Genomic DNA, 27,043 nt, shown 5'->3' with positions numbered 1-27,043 from the left:
AGGATGCCCAGCCATGCTTCCTCCTCGTCCACACTCTCCCGCTCACCAATAACTGTGAAGTGCAGAAAGCTGGCCAGGGCCTGTAGAAAGCGCAGCGCCTCGGAGGCCGGCAGGCTCTCCTCCCTCCCTGTCGGGGGAGCGATCGCGGCATCTCTGCCCGCGGAAAACTGGGTCCAAGCCGGCTCCACGGGGGGGAGGGGAGCCGTGCTCCCAGCAGCTGGGCAGAGCGGGGGTGGCACCGCGCGGCCACCGCGCTCCAGGAGCGTCGGCTCTCCGCGCGCGGAGTCCCCCGCAGCCACGCGCGCCGCCCCCGCCGGCCCGCGCCACGCTCCGCCCTGGACGCCGCTGGTCCCGGCGCCCGGGTGCGCGCGGTGGGAGCGGGCCCGGCTCCGCTGATTTACGGCTCTGCTGAAAACCGCTCCGCTCCCGCAGTAGCACCGGCCGCAGCGGCAGCAGCAGCAGCGGCTGCAGCTGCAGCAACAAGTCGGGTAAGTGGTGGTTGCGGAGCATCTGCGCCTGCGGCCCGGCCCAGGGGGCGCGGCGGAGGGGGCCGGCCGGGGCTGGGCGGGAGGTCCCGTTCCCGCACCGTGGCCGGGAGTTGGGCTTCTGGACCCCACCTGCAGGAACTCGTGTGCTCACGGATCCACTTGGACACCAGGGGCTGGCATGCTGGGAGGCGGGCACAGGGAGAGCCGGGACCCCGGAGGCTGGGTCCTTGCCTGCTCAGCTTAGGCAGAGGAAATTAGGGCTTTTCTGCTAAGCCCGTGGACAGGGATTTCCGCTGGGCCCTTAAAAGCTTGCCTAGTCCCGGAGTGCATGATTACCCATTTCCCCTGCAAAATGCCAGCCTTTTCCCATTGCCCCCTAGGGTCCTGACTGCCCCTTCCTTCACCTCTTGCCTGCATATTTCAGCGTTTGCATCCCATCCCAGAAAACTGGTGGTTAAACAGGAAGAGGTTCCCTTCTCTGGGTACCATTTGCAACTCTGCACCTCTGCTTTTGAAGAGGTTGAGGGCCCAGTAACAACACTTTTCAGCCTAGACCCTTAGCTGAACTTCCTCTTTGGGGGGCCCAATGCTTCCTCTGTTTAAGTAGAAATCATTCCTGGAGGAAATAGATATTGTGCTGCTTGCAGAATTAGGTTGCTAGCAGTCATCTGTTGCTAAGGCTCAGATAAGAAATTCCTGCAAGGAACTAAGAACATCCAGTTATTCAAAGATGCCTACCTGGTTCAAACATTGGCCATCTCGACAGGTTGACTTTAATGTTTAGAGGTAGATCCTCAAAACGGGATCAGAGATAAGACACATCCACCCAGAACATCCTATTTCAATAAAGTCTTGGCCATGGCCCCACTTAAATCAAAAAGTATTTGACACTTTGGGTTCCCAAATTTTAGTAAATTGAGTATGGAGGGCCATTGCTCTTATGGGAACACTTTGATTTATGTCATCACAGCAATAATTAAAGGACAAATTTAAGGGCAAAAATCGCAAGTTGAACAATTTTCAGCTGATTGTGTGCTCAATGCCACAGTACCTCGTTTGAGTGATATCTTTCCTATTCTTGAGGGATTGGCTTTGACAATTCATGCTGACTTTTCCTCATTTTTTTCTATTTGTGTTTATCAGGCTGTGAGTAAAACAGGGCATGATTTTCAGTTAATGTACTAAATTCAGGAGGGCAGGGAATTTGAATCCACTTCTGGATCTGCCATTTTCCATCTGGCCTTGAATTAATTACTTTACCTCCTTGCTCCAGTTTTCTCATCTGTAAAAAGGGAATGTTACCCACCCTTTTCATCCTAGCCAGGGGTTGGCATACTTTTTCAGTAAAGTCTAGGTAGTACGTATTTTTGGCGTTGCAGGTCACAGTGCAAAAGCAGCGGTAGGTGATACAGAAATGAGTGGATGTGACTCATTTGGCCCAATGAGTGAATTTGGCGCAAGGGTTATAGGTTTTAATTTTATAAGATACTAAAGGCCTGGTGCACAAAAATTCGTGCACTCTCGCAGTCCAGGAGCCCTCAAGGGGCCTAAGCTGCAGTCTGGCCTCCCTTTGCAGGAGGCGACCGGCGGACAGATAGGGGGACAGCGCCAACCTGGTGAGCAGCTGGCCCTGTCCCCCCCATCACTGCTCTGCCGCCCCCTGATCACTGTCTCCTCCCTCTGCCTGCTGGCACCCCCCTTGGCTGGCCTGGCACCGCCCGCTTGCCGGTCCCACCCCCCGCCAACCAGTCATTGCGCCATTGGGTTGTTTTGCATACAGTATTAGGCTTTTATTATATAGGATTATATGCAAAGCTTATTTGAAACCAAAACCTCTGCCTCCAAGGAGATGAGGAACAACAGTCATTTCAGTAGCATTTTGCAAACAGACATGCTAACTCCCTGTTTCATTTTCCTCTGCCCAGGACTTTTAGAGTAATGCAACAGAACGCCTTTGAAGAAAGCAGATACCCCTGGCAGGAGTCCTTTGAGAATGTTGCTGTGTGCTTGCCATTCCGCTGCCCGAGGTGCGGAGACCATACCCGATTTAGAAGCTTGTCATCATTAAAGGCCCATCTGGAATTCAGTCACAGCTACCAGGAAAGAACCCTCTTGACGAAATGCAGCCTCTTTCCGTCCCTCGAAGACACAGACCTAGTCACGTCCTCGGAACCCCTGAAACTGGGGAAATTGCAGAGCTGCGGCAACGTGGTGAAGCAGAAACCCAGCTATGTTAACTTGTACAGCATTGCACACGAGCACGGCAAGGACAGGAAGCCATTCGAGGTGGTGGCCGAGAGACCTGTGTCCTACGTGCAGACCTACAGTGCCGTGGATCTATGCACCGACCCGCTGGATGGGCCCAGGGCCAGTCCCGGACTCCCCACCTCCGACACCAAAGCTGCTTTCGAGGCCCACGTCCGAGAAAAATTCAATCGGATGGTCGAGGCCGTGGACAGGACCATCGAGAAGAGGATCGACAAACTCACCAAAGAGCTGGCCCAGAAGACCGCAGAACTGCTGGAAGTCCGGGCGGCTTTTGTCCAGCTGACTCAGAAAAAGCAGGAAGTTCAGAGACGAGAGCGGGCCCTGAATAGACAGGTGGACGTGGCAGTGGAGATGATCGCGGGGCTGAGGCAACGCCTGACAGAATCGGAGGAGGAGCTTCTCAGGAAAGAAGAGTAAGTGGCGCTGGACCAGGATGCTCACCCCTTTGCTCCAAGCACCCAGCCCCAGATGACAAGCCAGTGTTAAGCCAGGTTTGGCGCTTATTACTTGCAGGTGGTACCTTGGCTGCAGTTCTCATTGATGTGGTTGAATGTGGGGGGCACAAGGCTCTTAATATTATTTACCCTCCCTGTGTATGGTCAGCATCCTGTAAGTCAAAATACCTAATTTTTTCCTCACCCTGGAAACTCTAAAGTACAGATAATGTTTTTTAAAGAGAGGTTTCTTGTTTCTGTGGTGGGTGTCGTTTCCCACGCTCACTGGTGAGCAGGGGAGTTGGATGGGCGGGCAGAAAGGTGGGCTCGGGAGCCTTCCTTCTTGACAATCTCCATGTAATGAAGTTGAGAACATGAGATGCTGTCTCATTCGAGTGAGAAGTATGCTCTAAATACAAATACTTTTGGCTTCTTTGCCATTTTGGATTTTTCCGCCTACCGTAACTAAATGTTGGTTGATTGCCGAGAATCCATCCAATTACAATTTTTACTTGGAAGACGCAGACATTAGGAAACCCAGAGGGACCTGCGATATTGCTGTGCTTCTGTGATTTAAGTTGGAGAATTTTCTTTTTGTAAAAGGTTATGCTAGAGTGAGTCACGCATGCCTGCTTGCAAAGAGTTGACACTGGTTTTCACAAGTTATGGGTGTTCAGATAAGCTACTACTTTAAAAGCCATCGTACTTAGAAAAGCATTTCCTTATCAGTGTTATGGATTCAATACAAACTAAAAAAGTATTCGTAACAATGCAGTGTATTTCCCTAAAGCAGCATGTTGGATTTAGTTATAAATGGAGTCTTGAAATTTATAGAATGAAAGGACATAAAAATTGATAAACTACAACATGCTGGGAGGGAGGTTTCTAAATTGAGTTCCGTTATAGAGACTGACTTCATTTCATACTTTCTCTGCCCTGTGGCACTCTTCTTTATGTGGTGTCCCTTAAAATGGAGTAATTAAAGCTTCCTCCATTTGGTAAGAGGCTGAGAAACCCTGAATATTAAAGAGATCGTCCTTCACTGTCGCTAAATGCTTACATGCTACCTAGAGGGAAAGCCTGCTCTGTCTGCTCAACTAGACATTTTCCAAATATGTAGCGAGGGCAGAACTGAATCAGCCACTGATTTACTTTGATCTTAGGGAAATGATATCGAAGGAAAAATCTTTTTCTCTTGGATCCTGGTGTTTCCTGGTGGGAAGTTAGTGCTTTGACCCATATGGCCACCCGGGTGACTAACATTACACAACTGGAAAAATAGCAGATGGGGTTCCCCTGTGCGCTGAGAAAAGCTTAGAATTAAATTTTGTGATATTTCTGTTTGATTTAAGAGCAGTACATTTAAAAGGTAAGCAAATGAATTGTTTGCATTTATTTATTTGTTGTGTTTTATTTATTAAATCTGTAAGGAATAATGGATGTGGAATTTGGGGTGGTGGAAGACAGTTTGATGGTAGGGAGGATCATCTGGTTAGATCTAGGTTATGGTCAAGGATCTAACTTTTATTTTGGTGGTGGGTCAAGAATGCTTTATTATTAAATAGAACAGGTGAACTAGCTTTAGTAAAAGTGGGCCATGCATGGATCAATAATGATAATGTGTTATGGTTAATCCAATGCTGTCACCTGAAGACCAATTGAAAAACTAACACATACTTGTAGGAAAATTAACATGTAGAATTGTACATGTTTAAAGCCATCCCTCCTCTCCAAGCATATATACCCCATAACCATATGGACTTTAAACATAGAGCTACTGTGTTTTTCCAAATGGCATCATAACACGTATTATCCTGCCACTTGTGTGTGGAGTTCGTTTTTGTTTTAACATAGTATATTGTAGGCATCTTTTATGCACTAAATAGAATTATGTCATTCCTCTTGATTACTGGGTGGTATTCCATGGTATGGATGCATCATGGCTGATTTAATCAGTTTGCTGTTGATGAATGCATGGTTTTGTTCCATTTTTTTTGTATTAAAAATAGTGCCTTTGTTAACCTCTTTGTACATATACCTTTGTTCACATTTTTGTGAATATATCTGAGGGTAAAGTTGATTTTTAGTATGACATTTTTTTGGATTACCAGGAGAAAAAAAAAAGCAATGTGATCAAAGTAACCACTTTAAATGAAAATACAATGAAACTGCCTTAAACTTTTAAACATAAAATAACAAAGTCTTCATTTTCTTCAGCCTTCATTTGGCCTGTTCTATCAGTCTCTGTATTCAAACCTCAAATAATCATTCTTTCTGCACATAAAATAGGACTGAACGAGTCTTGTTTCCAGGAAGGACAGTGGAGCCATTGGTTTGAGAGATCGACTACGGCCCTTGCCCTCAGTGTCCACAGTGTCCAGCCCCCCTGCCACTACCACCCCCCAACCCTCTGAGATGGGAATGCAGCACAAGCCAGCTGCCCATCGGCCACACCATTGAAACCAGGTTGATTTGACTAGATCTGCCTGGCTGGGCTGGGCCATGCCCCTTCCCTCCTTACCACTTCCTCACAGAGCTGAGCCTTCCACCAAAGAGGTGACCTTTCAGATATGGGAAGCTGCTTGGCCAGGGAACCTACCAGGAACTGTGCTCCCCTGCTGAACCCCTCCAGATGAGCTCCCCCGGCCCATTTGTGGGAGAAGGTAGGGTTGTTACGGTACCACTCAAAATGGACTTTCACTCCAGGGACCCTTTGAGACACAGGTGGAAGATTTGTTTTTTGTTTTTGTTTTGTTTGTTTTTTTAAGCAAACATCTAGTATTTAATATTCACTTGAGTTTCTCTTGCCTATCGATTTTTCCTCAACTTTAAAATTCTTTCTTTCAAACTGAAATAAAGGACTCTGAGGGCCCATTTTGCCCTGAGACCATCTTTAGCTAGAATGACCTCAGATTGTAGAAGATATATATATGCTTTGCAACAGAGAAGATTGTTTGAATTGGCAGTATTTTGTACTTCTGTGCCGGTGAGTCTCATTGTACCTTTGTAGAGAGGTATCTCTATGTTTCTGGAGAGCAAATCCAAAAAAGAAATTTCTCATTGTCTTCACAAAGTCTGTGCAATTTTAAAAGTCCTTTGGAAACAGGTATTTACTTATTCAAGAGTATTCAGGGCTGTAGGGTAGCGCTGTCCGTAATCAGGTAAATCAATCCTGGCCAACCTTGCAGGAAGGTATCCTTTAACAAGAATGGATGGCTGTGGGTAGTAGCTGATTCCTGGCCCAGCTGGTCACCTGGGGTTTGGAGAACATCAGTGTAATAACATTAATCCTTCTTCTGCTGGGAAGGTTGGAAAGTCCCACCTGACCACCTGGGATGTGCCTAGCACTATGCAAGGTGTGTGTGGGGAACACAGACTTCTTGGTATTTTTCCCTAAGGAACTTACACTCTACATAGGAAGAATCCATATATCCATGAACATGCCCATGTTCACACCCAGGGCATTGAACAAGTACTTAAATACAGTATTGGTTTCAAGTTGATAAAGAAATTAGAGGACAGATTTTTCTATTTAAGAGCCCACACTGAAGGAGTGAGGACAAAGGGTAGAATTTGCATTGGTAACCAGAGGACAGTGACATTGGAGAACAGCAGGGAGGTTAGAAATGACCCCTGAGGGGACTGTGTAACTTTAGTACTGGAAGGTACCCCGGTCTCCTTCAGGATAACACCCTCATTTTACAGACGGGGAAAGTAAGGCCCAGAGAAGTGTTGTGACTCATCCAAGGACAAAAAGTTAGTATCAAAGCTGAAACTGGAACCCAACTCCCTGTCTCTCTGCTGAGTGCTTTTTCTGTTAATTCACTGTGTCTCAGCCAGACTTTTGAAAATGTGGTACTTGCCCAAAGTGTCAAGACTTAAGTAATACTGAATCGGGCCCATTTTGGAATGGATTTGCTCCTTTTCTATTTTGAGAGGGCTGCCAGGATGACGTCATTTATTTTTCTGATGTGATTAAAGCAAATGTCAGCTGGCATCAGAGGTGTTGGGAAATTGGGAAATGGTCGTGTCATTAAGTCTGCTTATGGTATTAAGCTTCTGGAACACCAGCCCAGGGCTTTTAACTTCCAACAAGGGCTCTTAACTTGACGCTCTGCATGTCTATGCCCAGCCAGGGTGGAGCGCGTGCCACCAGCCTTTGATTGTGGTGAGGGGTCTCTTTGTAATTCCATCTCTTAATTTCCATCCTGATCCCTTGTGAGCTAGAATATAATCTTTTCCCTTCTTCCTACCTCATTTCCCCTGCTTCCCAGACTGGAGTTGGCGCAAGACAAATCTTTATTGAGTGTGTGCTGAGTGCCAGGTGCTGTGCTAGGATCTGGTAGAGCAAGTGGTAAAGCAAATGAGTTCGGTCCTGCTTTCATGGCAGGGACAGGCCAGAAGGTGAAATAGACAGTAAAAAGGTCATCAGGGGTATGATAAAAGAGACGGATAGGGGTAGCCTGACCCAGGTAACGTCCATTTGGGTTTCTATCCAAAGCTGGCTAGGGAGCACTGGCCTTTAAAAGGCAAGTTTGATTTGGAAACTTGCTTTGCACAACTAAACCCTCTTGCCACTTAATTATGTCTTTCCCATTTTTGATGAGCCAAAGCAGTGAGTAAGCAACTTGTCTCCAGAGCTAGGAAGCAGGCCAAGGAAAATCATGTCAGATGTAGAGTTCAGATGGACAGGGAGGGGTCGGTTCGTTCCACATTTTAATGCGTTTATGTAAATGGCGGGGGGGGGGTCCTCTTTTCCAGGCTCTGTTCCATGCAGACTTATAAACTATTGTACAAAAAACCAATGTCAGACATGCCCTCAGCACGTGCCATCAGCCCTTGATTGCAGTGAGGGATGTCACATGGTAAAATTTGGAGACCCAACAAATTTGTCTATCTTTCTTTCTCTCTCTTTCACACTTTCCCTCCTCTCCCCCAGCCCTACCCGACAGATTTTTGACCTGAGGGACTTAGACTGTAAGTGTTGATCTACTTAGAACCAATAAAAATAATTTGACTTTCTCATTAGTTTTAAATACTTAATGAGAAATTTATACTTCTTCGTTTATTCAAAGAAGCCAAAATGAAAGATAAGGCAAAGGATGTTACGGTCCCAGGTGTGTGGTAGGTGCAGAGTCCACCCCATGGAACCCTTGGGGTGTACAGGAGCTGGCCCCGAGCCCCGAGTTTGCAGCCAGGTTCCTGGTGCTCGGAGGTGATTGAGTCTGACTTTGGGATTTGCACTGTGACTGGCATCACGGTCTGTCTGAAGTGCTCTGTGATCAATGGCTAGACTATTTTTAACCGGAGGTATTTTTTACCCTTTCATATACCTCTGAAGAGGTTCATAAATGAGTAATGCAAAATGAAATTTAAATAACTTGGTAGACCTTTGCCTTTGGGAGGAGAAGCTGACATTAAAGTGTTGTTTAAGAATAGAAGAAAGGCATATATTTTAGATCCCACCTACATTCCTGTAGGAGGTACCTGTAATATAGGTTACTTATTTGTTTTATGCCCCAGTACTTGTCTGGAAAAAGATAAAAAGAAACTTAAGTATCTTTTTAATCAGTTCGAGATTTTCAACTAGAGATGTAGCTGCACATTTGATGCATTCAGCAGAGACTTGTTGAGACCCGACTGTGTGCTGGGCTCACAGTTAAAGGAGCAGGCAGGGTCCCTGGTTTACTCACGGATTTTACAATGAAACGGGGTCAATAGCACTAGTCCTCTGCAGTGTGTGCTGAGATAGGGTGCAAGGTTCTTCAGGAGAACACAGCAGGTAACCTAACCCACACCAAGCCCTGTGTCTGGGTAGCTTCCCCACAGGAAAGCCCTGGGACTGGAGGGACCATTGAGAGAGGGAGCTTGGCCCTGGCAGGTGTGGCTCAGTTGGGTGAGCATCCTACTGCGCACCCAAAGGCGAGGCACATGCCCACATTGTGGTTTTGATCCCTAGTTTGGGTGAATATGGGAGGCAACCAATCAATGTTTCTCTCTCACATTAATGTTTCTCTCTCTCCCTCTCACTTTCTCTCTCTAAAATCAATAAAAACATATTTAAAAAATAGTGGACACTTGGAAAAGGCAGGTGTAGGGACCCTGCTGGAGGAACAGCATGTGCAAAAGTAAGGATCTGGCTGAATGGAGTTCACTGAAAGTGGAGCAGAGAGCTATGTGGTGCACATTAATGAGGAACATAAGCCTATAGGATGGCCATAAAAGCTGGGAACATAGGGGAATAGACATAATAAGTGGTTTATTTATAGTAGATTACAATATGTGATAGGATGGGTGTGTTGACCCTCATTAACAATGAGTAGTGCATTGCCTATGTAAAATCGAAACGAAGACCAGCGTTAAGTGCATTTCCCTCTATCTCTATGCCTGCTTCTAGAATGTGTTGTTCACATGACGGTATGTACTTTGTATAGTATAGCCTTTGATTTTTCTGCGTGAGCCTGTCTTTAACCTATCTCAGAAGAAGTAAGTGGGGTGGTTGAAATGAAATAATATCCATGAATGAGCGCGTGAGTGACAAATATTTATTCTAAATAGAGCTTTGATTGCACTGAAAGGACTTTTTCACTCAGCGCTTCTGTATACTGTGTTTATTTCTGAATGTCTATAAATCTCAGGATACTGTCAGATTTTGAGGTCTGCAAGTCATTTGGCAAAATAATGAACGTCAGGACAGTTTCTTGTATGATACTGGTGTTTTTTTCCTTTAGTATCAACTATTGCTTTAAGGAAGCATGTGTCTCACTGAAGCTTAAAACTTAAAACCTTGGATTTAATCATACTTAATCTTTTAAAAAAATAAACAAGAAGTCAAAGATGGGGCTGGAAGTAGCCTGGGACTCGTTCATTTCCCCAAAGGTGGCTATACCCACACCCTGACTGAATTTCCCCCAGGTTCGCCCTGATCTTCTCATCTGGCCTTCCAGCCTTCACACTGTAGTTCGAATCACAGGGTTGAGAACCAAACATAAAACCACACAAGTCATTCTGCTCTTTTGTCTGATAGCATCATATTATTCTTTTTCTTAAGTCACATTCAGCTCAGGTCTATAATTACGTATTTATTTTAGTACTTGTTGCTTTTAAGGTCTGCTCCTCCACTACACTACCGGCCACATCCGGCCTGCTACATGTTTTTGAGGAGCCATGAGCTAAGAATGGTTTTCGCATTTTTAAATTGTTGAAAAATTAAAAAGAAAAATAATTATTCACGATATATGAAAATTATAGGAAATTCCAATTTCAGCTTCTGTAAAGTAAAATAATTTTAAAAATACATTGTGTTGTTACACAGCCGTACTCCTTTGTTTTACATGTCACCTCTGGCTCTGTTGCACTAGGCCAGCGGTTCTCAACCTGTAGGTCACGACCCCTTTGGGGGGTCGAACGACCCTTTCACAGGGGTCGCCTAAGGCCATCGGAAAACACATATATAATTACATATTGTTTTTGTGATTAATCACTCTACTTTAATTATGTTCAATTTGTAACAATGAAAATACATCCTGCATATCAGATATTTATATTACGATTCATAACAGTAGCAAAATTACAGTTATGAAGTAGCAACAACAATAATTTTATGGTTGGGGGTCACCACAACATGAGGAACTGTATGAAAGGGTCATGGCATTAAGAAGGTTGAGAACCACTGCACTAGGCAGAGTTGAGGTGTGTGATGGAGCCCATATGCCCTGCAGAAGCGTTTACTCCCTGGCCCTTTACAGAAACAGGTGGCTGGTCCCTGGGTTAGACAGTACGCTTCATGCATATAACCATGGGTTCCCGAGTGCCCCAGCACTAAGCCCAGTACCTGGTAGCATTCCATAAATGTTGGTTGAGTGGCAGAATAATGGAATAATTAAATGTATGGATTGTGGCATCATCTTCCTTGCGTTTGAGCCCACGTTGCCCACCCTCCTCAGAGTTCTGAGGTTCTGGATCACGCTGGTACACAGAAAGAGGCAGTTCTCAAATGTCGCGGCCTCACTTCCTCATACACTCCTAAAAAAAATCTGAGGACCCCCAAAAAGCTTTTGCATGTGTGAGTTTTATCTATGGACATTTACTATATTAGAAATTAAAACAGAAATTTGAAAATTACTTATTAATTCATTTACAAATAGCAATAAGAAATCCATTCTTGCTAACATACATCACACATTTCTATAAAAAAAATAACAATTTTCCCAAAAACAGTTCAGTGAAAGGAGTGCATTGTTTATACATTTTGCAAATATTATTAATGCCTGGCCTAAGAGAAGGCAGCTGGACTTTTTCAGTTCTTCAGCATTTAATCTGTGGCAAATTTGTTATTTTGTTTGAAGCGAATCCAGTCTCACACAGTATGAAGCAGGAACATGGAGAGGTATTTTAATACCATTTTCAGAGAATAGTGGGTATTCTGCTTTGATACTATGCCAAAATTCAACAGTTGGTAGTTTCTTAAAGGTTAATGGCATCATGGAATCTGAAATCATATCAGTGAGTACGCTCTCCCTTGCATTGAAATCCAGTGAGTGGGTATTTTACTCTTGGAGTATAATAAAGAGGTTACAAATGCAATGTGGTTTAATTCTTTCTTTTCCATTCAGGAAATTCCCCAGATCCTTGGGGAAATGAGAGGTGTTTCTGGACATTGTTCATCCAGACTGAGCAGGATGTGAAAGCGGATCCAAAGTTGTGCACACTGCCGCTCCGCAGTCAGCCATGGGCTTTGTTACTGTTTTCATGAATCTGGATACCCAAACACGATCTCAGTAGGGTGGATTTCTCCAGCCCCTGTCTTGGGGAACTTCTCTTTTAAAATTAAATCATCAGGCTTGTTTCAACTCTCTCTCTCTCTCTTTTTTTTTTAAAGTTGATGTGAAACATCCATAAACTGAAATTAGGTTAGCATTGGTGCCAGGTTGGTTGACAAATACAAAGGGTATTAACTTCTTGGCTTCAGGGCACAAGATAATTGGATGAAGGGAAAGTCAGGAAAAGATGCTTCTCTTCTCCAACATGACATAATGCTCCGTGAACAGCTAGGAGCATTCACGTTAATTCGTAAAAGTTTTATATGGAACCAGCAGCAAGACATTACATGATTTAAAAATACAGCCACAGTCATAAGCTGTAATGCATTCAGACTTGTTTTCTTGATTTTGAGATGTTAATCCTGTGGGATTAAGCTGTCAACTATTGCTGTCTTATATTTTAAACACTACAGAGAGCCCAAGAATAGTAAATATGCAGAGAGAAAAAGAAGACGAGGAAAAATGGTGACAGTAGTTACCTCTGGGTGATGGGATTTTGAGTGTTTTTGTTTGTTTGTTTTTTCCTCCTTGTCCTTTTTAAACATTCATTACAACAAGCATTTATTGATTATTATGTGTCATATGTTGTATTGAGTGAGGGACTTAGAGCAGAGAACGAAGCTGATTCAGCCCTTGCTCAGTTAGATCTTCTAAATAGGTCAGCTTTCATATCCTATATAATAAAAAGCTAATATGCAAATCGACCAAACAGCAGAACGACTGGTCGCTATGATGTGCACTGACCACCAAGGGGCAAACACTCAATGCAGGAGCTGCCCCCTGGTGGTCAGTGTGCTCCCACAGGGGGAGTGCCGCTCAGCCAGAAGCTGGGCTCACAGCTGGCGAGCGCAGCGACGGTGGCAGGAGCCTCTCCTGCATCTGCGGCAGCACTAAGGATATCTGACTGACGGCTTAGCCCACTCCCCCCGTCAGTCGGACATCCCCCGAGGGCTCCCAGACTATGAGAGGGTGCAGGCCGGGCTGAGGGGACCTCCCCCCAGGGCACGAATTTTGTGCACTAGGCCTCTAGTATCCTATAATAAGTGTGAAATCTTTCTATCATGAGATAAATATAGTACGTATTATAAACCAAAATGAATTGAAAAAACACAGTGGCTGTGTTTTCTGTGTTTTGGGTGGAGGAGGGTTTATGGGTTTTTGGTTGTTTTTCCCACAAGTACCATTTGGAGACTGTTTCATTATTCAGTTAACAACCTAAATTGCACCCAGGAAGTCTCTGCAATCGGTTTGACGCCGAATCAACTAAAGCCTTGCTGTTGGGAAGAGGATGTAGGAGCCATTTCTTGAGCTATGCTTTTAGAGGTGCTTTTGAGATGTGAAGATACTCTCTCCAAAGGATCTCAACCGTAAGTTGGAGCCACGAAAGCCGAATGTAGCACTCAGACGGACCCTCCACTCTTTGCTGCTAGTTAAGGTTCATGGCTCACCTAGGAGGCAGATCAAAGCTGAATGACAGTGGAGCTTGAAAATTGGCTCATGTCCATGGCCTGAGCAGCTTGGAAAGCCCACATCTTCTATTCAGGGCTCTTACGGAAACATCTGGAAATAAACTTGAAACTTGATGATGAAAGAAAACTCTTTTCCAAAAGGACTCTTATTTCTCATGTGTGACTATTTCTTGACTACTAAAAGATAATGGAATTATTACGGGACTCGGGTTTATGTTTGATCCCTGGTAGGAAAAATAGAAAAAATGGTGGCTGGTATAATGAGCAATTCTTCCAGTGAATCATTTTTGACAACCAGTCTCTTTTCTATTTTTATAAATATATAATTCCCAGGTTTTGCAGAGACATTTGACTTTATAGGAAGTCTCAGTATGGCCAAGTGTGACATAATATATTTGTGAGAGAAAAATCATGACTAATTACAAAAGCAGCTCAGACAGAAAAGAGCTGGAAGCTGTGGCCAGCTCCCTGCAAAGACTTTCTGTGAAACTGTGACTCCTGAGCTGGCCTTCCCTGAAGTTTCTACTCGTAAGAAATTATGGAGCTCAGTGGAACATAAAGATCAAGTGGAGGTTGAAAAGATGCAAAGTAGGCAATGAATTTAATGGATTCTCTAGAACAGGGGTGGGGAATGTCTGCCCCATGGGCCATTATAAGGCCCTCAAAATCATTTGGTCCGGCCCTGCCAAGGCATTGTGGTAAGTTAATTAAACGTTTAACCAAATATAAGATTCTAATTTTTAAATTGATAATTTCATATGGCCCACAAATTATGTTATAAACATCCAAATGGCCCTCAGCAGGAAAAAATGGTTCCCCACCCCTGCTCTAGAACAAATGCATGAGGTTAGATTTTTAACAATAGGATTCATTTACCTACACCTACAGTGAAAGAGGCTGGAGGGGGAGTGGATAGTGTTTAAAATCTTGCTTCTGTATAAGCTGAGTATGGCCAGAAAAATGAGGGGTCACTCCTCGAAGGCTGAGAGAGATATTGAAGACACAAAAGAAAATACAATATCCAACAGCTGTTAACATTATGGAATTAATTATTTCCAGTGGAAGTGGCAGAACATACAGAGGAGGTGGCTGAAAGAATCTTCATGATTTCTTACTGAGAGAGGCAAATCGGCTGAGGAGAACTGTGATACTGCACACCTGTTGGTAGTGTTGATTACCTGGAACATGACCTGAGAAACAGGCTAAGCACCAAGAGACAGCGTGTGTATGTGTGTGTATGTGTGTATACATGTGCTTATGCATACACACACGCACAGAGGTGCTCCAGAGATGGCTACCAAAATGTTACTTTCATACTTGCATTAGCAATAAAAATAAAATATAAAATAGCAATAAAATAATTATTTTTTCTGGATTTGTGAATCCACAAGGAATTATGCAGATAAAAGAGCATTGTTTGAGGTATTTTGCGCAACTTTTTCGGGAAGGGGCAACATGCACAATTCTCCTACATCAAGTAGAATAGCTTTCCCAGTGGACCCTGGATTGACTTCAAGATAGCATTTCTTGGGCTGTTTCATTCTTAGCTCAAACATCAACGGTTGGACAAGATGACTCATTTTATACACTTGCATTCAGCACAGCCTCTTGCTTTTATTACCTTCCCTCCCTGTAGTATTTTCTCCCCTTTTAAAATATAAGTCAGAACTTTTCTCAAAAGTGTCCAGTGGTTTCCCATCTCATTTGTAATAAAATTGGGAATCATCACAGTGACCTGTGAGGCCCTTCCTGGCTGTCTGCTCCCACAGACCTCTCCTTGCCCCACTTTGCTCCCACCACCCAGGCCTCTTTGCTATATCATAGACCCATCTGCACACCTCCCTAAACTCTTCCCAGGTGTCTGCTCAAATGTTATCCCATCCAAAAGGTTATCCCTGACTTTGCTTTCTAAATATCACTCACCCCTTCCCTTCTTCTTTCTCTCTCTACCTTCTTGCATCCAGTTTCAGCTTTCTCCTTAGTACTTATCACCACCTGACATATTTTTTTTGGTATATATTTTTGTAAATATATTTTATTGATTTTTTACAGAGAGGAAGGGAGAGGGATAGAGAGTTAGAAACATGGATGAGAGAGAAGCATCGATCAGCTGCCTCCTGCACACCCCCAACTGGGGATGTGCCTGCAACCAAGGTACATGTCCTTGACTGGAATCAAACCTGGGACCCTTCAGTCCACAGGCCGACGCTCCATTCAGTGAGCCAAAACAGTTAGGGCTTTTGGTATATTTTATAATGACTCTCTGCTACTAAAATTGTAATCTCTAAAGTTAAATACCAAAATGGAATCTTAGCTCTTTTGTCATTGCTGTGACCACACAGCCTAGGGCAGTACCTGACAGTGTAGACACTCGATAAAATGTGTTGAAGGAATGAAATCCTGTCTCATTTCTCCATTTTGTGTTTTTTTTTTTTTTTTCATTTTTCCTTGCAGAGAAGTTGTTACATTCAATCATTTCCTCGAAACAGCAGCTGAGAAGGAGGTTCAAGGGAAGGCTCGGCTCCAGGACTTTATTGAGAACCTGTTGCGGCGGGTGGAACTGGCGGAAAAGCAGCTGGAGTACTACCAGAGCCAGCAGGCCTCAGGCTTCTGCCGGGACATCAGCGAGCATGTGGTAAGTGTGGAAAGTCGCACAGGTCCAGCCAGAGTGTGAGGTCCTAGGTTTGGTGAGATCCGGTTAAGGGCAGAGGAAAAGGGAGCTGGGGAGTGACTTCTAGGGATTCTCTAGACATCATTTGAGAGTACTGCCCGGCCATGCATGTGTTATGGAAGTGAGACAGGTGAACCCCAGGCACCTGGAAGTAAGCTGAATTCTTGTGCACAGTCTCCAGTTCTTCACCCTCCAACTCCATGCCAAACTGAGTTGGTAGAAGTGTTTTTTGTTTTTTGTTTGTTTTTTAAATATATTTTATTGATTTTTTTACAGAGAGGAAAGGAGAGGGATAGAAAGTTAGAAACATCGATGAGAGGGAAACATGGATCAGCTGCCTCCTGCACACCCCCTACTGGGAATGTGCCCACGACCAAGATACATGCCCTTGACCAGAATCGAACCTGGGACCTTGCAGTCCACAGGCCGATGCGCTATCCACTGAGCCAAACCGGTCAGGGCGGTAGAAGTGTTTTTATGCTTGTAGAATAAGAGACCCTCCAAAGAGACAGTTTGTCTTCCTGGGCTTTTAAATCTCTGTAAAAATGAAGTAGTTAGACTAGATGCTCTATAGGATCTTTTGGCCTCTTAAATTCTCTGCTCATCACCTGACTTTGGTGGTTAGGAATTCTAAAATTGAAGTGTTGCATGAATATTTTCAGTCTGCAGGCTTTTAAGTAACCCAGGGCTAAGAAATGTTGAAATTCTACTATGCTAAGCCAGGAGGATATTAGAAAGAAAACAGTGGAAAGCCAGGAAGAAGCAAGGAAGCCCATTAGTTCTCCCTGTTATTTATATTTCTGTGCCCACTTCCTCTGCTCAGTTTATTTTTCCAGCTTGAAAATTGAACACCTTTTATAGGAAGTAGCCAGTCATTATTTCTTGTCATGCTATACCATGTGACCCATAGTTGAACAGCATCTCTGCTCTGTAGTCAGATGTGTATATATAAAATTACATGTATATGTGCATGCACACACAACTATATACATATACACACATATAAACATATGCACATATATACACATGCATACATACATATAAAGAAACATGACAGGAAATTAATGAATATTTATGTCCATGCCCTCTGTGTCCCAAATATGAGTGACATCATCTGCCTTCATCAGGCTTGATTTACCAAGGGAAGACTTGAATAATTCAAATGAAGTGCAGCTCAGAGTATAACAGGGAATTTGGATGTGGGAGCTGCTTGTGAGTAGAGCATGATCAGGCTGTTGGGAGGTGAACTCTCACTAGTGGAGGGAGTGTATTATCTCTCTGAGAAGACCAAGAGTGAGGTGTTTGATTTATGAAAGGATTTAGCAGATGTAGGCTCCCCTGTGCTCATGTGTAATCCTCTAACTCTGCTTTGAACCATAATGTACCACATTATGAGACAGTCTGCAGACCCTGAGACCTGTCTCCTTTCTATTTAGTCTACTTCATGATCATCATAGACACTCACCTATGAAATTAGGATCCATGTCTTTGATATAATGAAAGGGCTGGTTGCGGCCTCCCGGGGTATCTATGGCTCTAGAGACACAGAGGAACTTGGGTGCTTTTAGCAGGAGAAGCTTCAGATCGTGTCTTTATTATCCTCTGGCCCAGCTTAGTGAAGGTCCAGAGCGTTGAGAGGCCAGGCTTCTGGAGCCTCAGGCCCACCCACCAAGGAGAGCTCCTAGCCCCGGTGTACCCCAGGATCAGCAGAACGTTCTGACCTTCTCCCTCCACACATCAGCCACTTCTTTCAGAACAGCTGGGAATACCATGCCCAGCCTGACCTGGCTCCCACCGTCACAGCTAAGGCTACACATAAAAAACAGTGTCGATCCTCTTGATCTCCTCTTCCATCCACCCCAGTTCTCTTCCTCCACTCTTTCCTCCGTTTCTCATGACCACCTCCAGGTAGCAGTGACATTTCTACGTGGGTGTATAAATTAATTCTTTCTAAGGTGTCTTCTAGCTCTAAGATTCTTTTGTGCTCTAGAAAAATCTCCTCCCGCTCCCCCCTCGCTTTTAGTGCCTTTTCTAAAATAATGTGTCGGCATCTGTTTCTTTCCCTTAATCCCCTTGAGCATTTTTGTTCTTTTTCACCTGGCTGGTTTCTAAAAGTGTACTATGCTTACTCAGATATTTTCTCTTCATGCTCTGAAAAATGCTGTCGAATTAGACACAAAGTGACCCAGTATCCCATCTGCCAAAATCACGGACAGAACTGCCCACACAGAAGGTCATGAAACAGCTTGGATAATCTTATTTTAAGTGTTGCATTTATTTCCTGCAGGCTGCTAAATTAGGACTAGCAGTAATTCATTTAACACTTGTTTATTGGGGCTGCTGCAGTGCTTACTGAGTGCTGAGGAAACTGCTGTGAATGAGATGGAAGAGGTCCCTGCTCTCAGTGAGGAGGGGCTCACAATGAGCAAGTAAGCAAATAACGAAGATCATTTTGAAAGCGATAACCACTAATCAAGAAAAAAGTGAGATGATACGTTTAAGATGTCTACTTCAGTGAAACCCTTTCAGGAAAAGCCTTGCTGAGGAGGCAGTTTTGCACTGTGGCCTGAATAACGAGGAGCCAGCCCTGAAAATACGCAAGTGGAATGTTCTAGGCAAGGGAATAGGAATTGCCTTAGGAGGGAACAAGCTTGGTACCTTTGAGTGGTAGGAGATGAAGTCAGAGAGTTGGGAAGGATCCAGGTCATGCTGGGCCTAGTAGGTCACACAAGGAGTTTGGGTCTGTTCCAGAGCACAGAGGGAAGCCATTGAAAGGTTTGAAGTTGGAGGTAACCTGGGTTTTAGCAGAAAGTCTGGTGCTCTCTGGAGAATTGAATGGAGGAGCGCAGGAAGGAGAGATGTGCTGGAAGGCTGTTATTGTGTGGCAGGGGAGAGGAGGTGGCAGTGTGGATAGGGTGGAGGTAAAGAGAAGGGATGGGTATATAGAATGTGTTCTGGGAGTAGAATGGATAAGACCACTTGGCCTTGCTGAAGGATTGGATTTATCGGGTGAGGAAAAGAGGAATCAAGAATGAATCTGAGGTTTTGGTCTGAGCAATTGAGTGTGCAGGACTGCCTGAGGCTCTAGGGGCCCGAAGGCACAGCGGCCTCTTGTGTTCACGGGGAGGAGAGCATGTGAGAGTCCACAGTGTGTGATAACCGGTCCCACCTTCACTCCAAACCTCATAATCTGTAGGATCACAGGAGGAATTCTGATCCAGCCATGGGTTCCACTTAACTTTTTGTGTCTACATTCCCTTGCTTGTATACTTATGTATACAAACACACACTTTTTAGGGAGGCCGTGCAGAATGAAGACTTGCGTTTGAAGTTCAGTCCTAACACTGGTAAAACATTGAGGCTTTAACCAACTAGTTAACTTTTCTGCCTTAGTTTCCATATCTGAAAAATGGGGATTATGAGGCTTACCTCTTAGGGTTGTTTTGAGGGTTAATTGTGTTTGTTGCATGGTGAGTATTTTACCCAGTGTGTGATGTATAGACATGCACAATTTATGATACCATATGTGAGGCTCATCTTTACCTATCTTTATTTATGCATTTCCTTTCTGTAATGCACAGTAAGTTATTCCTATTTCCTGAGGTCCCAGCAGGGTCCATTAGTTACATCCATAAATGCTGAGGTTGTGGTTCTTAAAATGTTTTGGAGGTCAGGGACTCCTTTGAACATTTGAAAACACTATTGGTCTTTTCCCCAGAAAGGGAAGCAGGGAAGCATATACATACATATTCTTTCTTTCTCTCTCTCTTCTCTCTTTATTCTTTCTTTCTTTCTTTCTTTCTTTCTTTCTTTCTTTCTTTCTTTCTTTCTTTCTTCCTTTCTCTTTCTTTCTTTCTTTCTTTCTTTCTTTCTTTCTTTCTTTCTTTCTTTCTTTCTTTCTTCCTCTCTCTGTCTCTCTCTTTCTCGCTCTCTCTCTCATAAAATCCCAAAGGGTCTTGTGTATACATATAAGCAATACACATACAAACTATATGTATACATCCATACAGTAAAGTAAAAAAAATATTTTTTTGTTATATTTTGGAGCCATCTGGCCACCTTCTTTGTATGTTGCATAATCTCACAACCCTCTTGCAAGGAAGGTGCCTTTTTCTGTTCATATTTACTAACCTCATGCCAAAGCCAGCCAGTGTGAACAGGGTCAACAATAAGGCTGACTTTTGATTGTCAAACGGCAGAAGGCAAACCTTGGGGACATGACCCTCAAAAGTTAAGAAAACTTCTTTCTGATTTGCTCCTGACTACAGCTCAAGCTGCAGACAGAAGAGTCTTACGCTGAGTCTCGCTTCTCAGGTTTAGTCTAGCAGGGGGCACGTGTCTTGGCCACATGGGGCCCTACATTTTCTTTGCCATTCTCATCTTCTGCTTGTCTTCCTACCACTTCTTTGGTGACAGAGATCAGCAACAGAAGGTTTGGAATACACTGGGTTGGCCTGTAAAATGGATGGTGACATCTGGATCACAAAATGATAATTATCAATTTATTCTGAAAATGATATTCCTAGCGTGGCCACAAACGCGCATGAAGATATTTTAATGGGAATGGGAAATAATTTCAAGGATAGATGGCCTCAGGGACAATCGTGGAGTTGTTGGTCTTCATATGCTCTCATTTTAGAAATTACGTATTTTAGGCAATAAACATTTTATGCCAATTTTCCCCTCAGTTGAGACACTGTGACCAACCACAGCTGTAGTAAATTAGCTGCAAATGCAGTCTGAATCAACCAAGAAATAATGGTACATCATTCCAATTTTTAAAAACATGTTTCTTCAAATGTTGCTCTGTTGGGGGACTCTTTGGCTTGTTGAAGTTTTTTAGTTCTGCTGATATTGGCTTCTTGGAAATCTCAGAACAGGGAGCCAGAGAGGATCCCTGAGTGAGCGGAGGCTGAGCATGAGAGGTACCGGCTCACCGCTGTGGCGGATGGCATCGTGGGCAGTGCTGCCTGTAGTTCCTGGTTCCTTAGCGGGGATACCGTTTCTTTAAAATCTAAGCAAGATTTTATAAATCAAATTCAGTCTTCAAGTTAAGTAATGTTTTTTTCTTATTTGTTTTCCTTTAGCTTACAGATAGCTCTTCAAATAGGAAGCCCAAATGCCTGTATGTATATCTTTTTATACTTTGGCCATATGATAATGTTTGCATGTTTTCCTGTTGCATTTTTTTAAAAAATATATATATTTTATTAATTTTTTTACAGAGAGTAAGGGAGAGAGATAGAGAATTAGAAACATTGATGAGAGAGAAACATCGATCAGCTGCCTCCTGCACATGTCCTACTGGGGTTGTGCCCACAACCAAGGTACATGCCCTTGAGCAGAATCGAACCTGGGACCTTTCAGTCCGCAGGCCAACGCTCTATCCACTGAGCCAAACTGGTTTTGGCTCCTGTTGCATTTTATGTGGCATCTATAATATAAATGGATTTGAGGGTCTCAGGTAAAAATTAACCAGCTTATGTACTTAACTTTCTAAAATGTGAGTGTGACTTTTATTTTTTATTTACTTTTTTATTAATCCTCACCCCAAAATATTTTTTCCATTGATTTTTAGAGGGGGGGGTGGTGGAGAGAAACATCAATGTGAGAGAGACACATTAATTGGTTGCCTCCCGCACATGCCCTGACCATGGCCAGGAAGCGAACCTGCAACCCAGGCACATGCCCTTGCCCAGGAATCAAATCCAAGACTTTTGGTGACATCTAGATGTCACCCTCTAACCACTGAGCAGACCAGCCAGGGCTTATGTGACTTTTAGCTATGCTAGTTGTCTAGTACTCTATGGCAATACGATAGTACTATAGGAGTATTTATATAGTGTTATATAGTACAATTTTCTCTTATTATGCTATAGTATAGTCATAATAGCTCTACAGTACTATTAATGAAGTATGTGTACTGTATTATATATATGCACTTATACCATGAATCACATACTTTATAATAACTGTAGTACAGATTTGTCTGAGTCCCCTAGTAGTTACTTAAAGATTCATGAGATATGGATTCTGCTCCCACCTTCTCTATAGACCAACTGTATACATTATCCTGAGTAGTCATTTAAATTTCTGTTCCTCAGTGTTTGTCACTGATAAATAGGACTAGCAATATGTCGCTGAGAATGCAGATTCACGAGTTCCCTTCATGAAGGTCACCAGTATTGTTGGAAAGAAAAAAACCAATATATGTCATTTGTTTTACTGGCAGCATTATCACGGCTCTAGCATGCAGGAGTGATTGTGCTGTAGGTAGCTTTCATTCTTTTAAGGTTTTAAAGAAATCTTTCTGCTCATCTCCCTCCTCCCACCCGACCATCTGTAGAAGCCGAGGACACCCACATGCAACATGTAACCACCCCGATCTCAAGACTCATTTTCATCCAAAAGGAAGGAGCTACCTGAGAAAAGCTAAGGATGAGAGGGCCAGCATGCAGCCTGCTAAGTCCATTCACGACCAGGCCGAAACCCCCAGAGAACTCTGCAGACCGCTGAAGAAAGGGGAACCTCTGGGATTAAGTCGGAAAGGCAACATCAGGCCCAAAATGGCCAAGAAAAAGCCAACAGCGCTCGTGAACATCATCTAAAAGGGTGGGTGACCGGGACCGTCCTCCTGGGCTTTGGGGAATGTTGTTCTAGGGGCCAACAATAATGTCCTCACATCCCATAGTAAGACACAGTAGGAAAGCAAAGGGCTAACACATTTACTTCCTGTCCGTGCAAGCACGTGGATTAACCAGAATTTAACAAACGGGCATCTTGGGGAGCCAGAATTTTATTACAGGCTCCTTGTAGAAGCAAGAGGCAAATTGCAGAAATAATTTTAAAAAAGGAAGCAGTCTTTCTCAAAAGTTTAGTAAAACAAAGCTCCATCTTCTAAAATAGTTAGCCCAGTCTTCAGTTCTTTCTGCATCTGGCGTTCTATGCAGTGCTGATTAATGCTCAGACCCAAGGCCACACAAGATGTCAGGTGCTGAAAAAGATTCATCTATATCCACTGCTCAAAATTATGAGATGAGGAACGGGAATATAAATTCTCTTAACAGCAGTGAAAAAAACCCAAACTATTTTTGTTTGTTTTTAACCTTCCCCTCAATTAGTTTGAAAGCCTCCAAAATACGAATTCCTGTTTCCCAGTGTATTCTGGTCAATCAGGGCATTGGCGTTTGGGTTGCTACAGGGACTCCTCTATTCAACTTCAGTTCTCTTTTGGATGGACTGTTTTCCAGCTTGTTTATTTGATTCAGGTTTTTTGTTTCCCCGGATGCATGTCTGTTGGGACTTTGGTGCAGCTCTGCTGTCTTCTTTGGCTGGGTGTTCTGCACCCCAACACCATGCTCCAGCCTCTATCTTAACAGCTGTCTCTATTGCTGTGGTTGCAGGAGGACATAAAACACAGCACGGGCTCAGGGTCTGAATGGTTGGACGTCAACGAATTGCACGTGCAGTGCATTGTGAGCCGTCCTGGAGACACGCAGCCCTTTCCCAAGACCTTCCCCTGGCAATGCCCACGGCCTCTCTGTGAGCTGCAGGCATGGCTTTCTCCTTGCTGGCCTACCTTGTCCACCTCCTGCTGCTTCTGTGCCCTTTCAGGATTAAAATATATGCTGTTACCTTTCAGCCAGCTGTCTGAGGTGTCATTGTGCACTGCTTTCTAAAGTAGCTTCTGAAATAAACAGCACATGTGGGACCTGGAATCTGAGACTGTCCTCCTCTCCTGCCCTAAAATGGCCTTTATTTCCCAAAGACCCATCTGTTAAGAACCTCCTGCTGTATGATTTTCTCCAAGGATGAATTTTCATGTTTTTTAAACTTAGTGTTATCATCAGATCTCCTGCAGAGTTTACAAGTGCTGACATCCTTCCAGAAGTAAGAATAATTATGCCCACAAATAGATACATATATATATATATATATATAACATAAAATATATACGTCAAGTATATTAATTTATTTTTAAATACTCATGGAAAAGGTGTGTGTTTGTGATGGGTGGTTTTTAAACAATGTATGCTTATGTAAATTGAATTCTCTCATTTTAAAAATTAAAACTGTAACCTAATTAACATTAGTAGAATTATGGTTGTTATTACAATAAGCATCAGATTAGCAGTGCATTAAAAATAGGTAATTAAGCAATTACTTAAAATGACAGTAAGTTGAAAAGTGTAACTTATCATTATATAAACATTTTTAACCTGTTACAGTGAAAATGTTGATTTTTGAATCTTGGCTTTGACTTTTGACTCATGGGTGTGGGCAATTCATGTGGTGTGTAGGCAACTATCAAGTGGAAGAAAACATTGCTGTGAATATCACTGTTCTGGCTAACATTGTAAAAATTGTAATATTATCTGATTAATTTAGAGAATTAATCTTCCCCAAGATTACTTATTATTGGTATTTATACCATGATTTCACTTTAGCCTTTTACATACTAAAAAATTGACTTGTTGATTGTATTGCATGCTAATTGTCCCCGTAACATGTGTGCAATCACAGCTTGTTTTTAAAGGTGGTATAACCAGACTTGTTTTTCTAATTTTATTTAGTGAAAACACATTTTCAAAGTCCATTTAACATGCTAGAGGGCAGACAGCTCTCTTTGACTGCAGTGCCCAGTGATCTCCAGAAAGCACCATGATGGCATATCTACTCTGTGTACATTACACAAGACAAATGATTTTACGATTTATTATATTACAAACCAGTTTTTTAAAATTTCAACTAAAGTCTGACCCTCACACAAGAAATGCATTAGACACATAACTCTGCTATGGAACGTGGAAGCTGGCTCACTCCGGAGGATATCCCACTTACATGCCATGGCCTGAGCCATGTGCCATGTCTCACTTGGGTCTTATTTTAAAAAAAATTTTTGTCCACATGGGAAGCCAACCTTAGAGTTTCTCTTTGGAAGAAAAACCAGAGTTTCTGGGAAAACATGTTCAAGGTTAAACTGAAAAATGGATCTAATTTGTTTTGTACCGAAACAAAATCTGTACTTGAACCGTTCTTTCATTCTCCCCCACCACTCCCCCCAAACTAGGTTACAGATTCTTAACTACAAAATTCAGATTTCTTAGACACCATTTTCCAGGATTTTACAGGGTTGGTCAGTTGTCTGGAAGCTGGAATACTCTCTTCCAAGAATTAAAAAGGAAGTTTTTAGATTATGAAATATTATAATAAAAAGCTATATTTCTGACTAATGTGTTACTGTGTTTTGTCTGAAATGTTTCCGGGGAGCCAAGTATGCTGGTCCATTAACAGGGAACAAAGAGAATAAGCTGTTTATTGTACATATAATCAGCAGGATTTGTATCTTTAAGCTTCTTAAGAACTTAGCATGATCGTTTTTGTTTATCATAATGTCTATATCTCAAAGTTCTTTTTACATATGTTCACACTGAGAAATCCTCATTACAAGCTCATTTGGCACTTTTCTCTCATCTTTCTTCATAACTACAAGTAATTTTCCTACACTGTATTTTTAAACTTGTCAACTCTTAGCAAAAAAGCACAAACAGATTTCACAGTATACATCCCGACCTATATATGTTATACATCCTAGTCATTGCAAGGCCCAGAAAGTAACCAGGGCAGAGGCAGAAAGAAGTATGTCACTGGTAGAATTACTCAACCATTGGTCTTTTAAGAACCATGGAACTGGGGAAATCTAGGAGACTCCATTTGTTCAGGAGCCATTAGAACTATTAGGGAGATGGCCTCAGTCCGTTCTCATATGTACTTACTTATAGTAAAGTTAATGGCTTCACCAGGTCATAATATTCTTGAGAAATAACTGTGACATTCTTGATTATCTCTGAACATTAGAAAACATAAAACATCTCAGTATCTTGATTCTGCTTAGTTGGGATCCTTGGAAAATAAACTCCAGCCCTAACCAGTTTGGCTCAGTGGATAGAGTGTCGGCCTGCGGACTGAAGGGTCCCAGGTTCGATTCCGGCCAAGGGCACATGCCTGGGTTGCGGGCTCGATCCCCAGTAGGGGGCGTGCAGGAGGCAGCCTATCAATGATTCTCATTATTGATGTTTCTATCTCTCTATCCCTCTCCCTTCCTCTCTAAAATCAATAAAAATGTATTAAAAGGAATCAGTGAGTGGAAGTTCTAAAGAAGCAGAAATCAAGGCATTGAACAAAAAATGTCTCTTAAGTTTAACAAGGAATCGGTCACCTTTTTGAAAAGTACACCTATGTCCCCACTGCTCTTTTCTTTGTGGTAGATGGGACCCTTATTTAGGTGGGGAATTGGACTGGATTCTTCGAAGTACACAGAACTCTGAGATTCTGTCATTGGTACTGATGCTACTTTATTGTAAATATTGGCTGCATAAAACTTAGTGTCGACATGACAAATTGATTTAGGAGATTTTATTCCACCAACTTGAGCTATCTGGAGTGTTCTAACCAGGCACCCACAGTTATCCTCAGAGATGCTTCTGAGGTAGGCAGGGGCGAGGAGGTAACATTTCCTTCTAGCAGGTACAGAAACAGCAGTTGGGAAAATGGGTGATGTGTATCTGACTGTTACCTCGGTCAGGACCATGTGCTTCTCAGCAAGCATCTCACCTCACTGAATGTGGTTCCAGTGTTTAAAGAGAAATTGCCTTTTGTGTTTTTTTTTACAACATAGCTCCTGAGTGCAAGCCAACCATTTCATCTGGTGTTCAGTTGAGTCAACAGCAATTCTGTTCAACAATGGGGGAGAACTTGGTAACGCTGGGCTTAATAAGAGATGGCGTGCGGTGTGTGAGGCTCCAAAAGCATGCCTTCCTCAGGCATTTTTTTCAGGTAGATCTAATTCTGCTAAACCTCTGCCTTTCTTCCAATAATATGTGACTTCACC

The 27,043-nt window shown here is 43.0% G+C and overlaps 1 protein-coding gene across 3 annotated transcripts; it reads left to right on the top strand.

Annotated features, from left to right (window-relative positions):
• On the top strand, positions 1-25,385 carry ZNF365 (zinc finger protein 365). 3 transcript variants are annotated; one of them, XM_059662606.1, is made up of 6 exons: positions 2-488; positions 2,414-3,169; positions 15,936-16,116; positions 21,240-21,277; positions 22,499-22,764; positions 23,556-25,385. In XM_059662606.1, exons 2-5 carry the CDS (start codon positions 2,427-2,429, stop codon positions 22,758-22,760), a joined length of 1,224 nt encoding a protein of 407 aa, XP_059518589.1. In that variant the 5' UTR covers positions 2-488; positions 2,414-2,426; the 3' UTR covers positions 22,761-22,764; positions 23,556-25,385. The 3 variants fall into 3 exon arrangements, with proteins under 3 accessions (XP_059518590.1, XP_059518589.1, XP_059518588.1); XM_059662605.1 differs by having other exon boundaries at positions 3-488; positions 22,499-25,385; XM_059662607.1 differs by lacking the exons at positions 21,240-21,277; positions 23,556-25,385 and having other exon boundaries at positions 1-488; positions 22,499-22,675.
• The last annotated feature ends 1,658 nt before the right edge of the window (positions 25,386-27,043 follow it).

This window comes from Myotis daubentonii, chromosome 13, assembly GCF_963259705.1.
Source record: "Myotis daubentonii chromosome 13, mMyoDau2.1, whole genome shotgun sequence".
Taxonomy (NCBI): domain Eukaryota; kingdom Metazoa; phylum Chordata; class Mammalia; order Chiroptera; family Vespertilionidae; genus Myotis; species Myotis daubentonii.
Note: the sequence above shows the minus strand (reverse complement) of the source record. Positions and strands in the feature narration are given on the sequence as shown.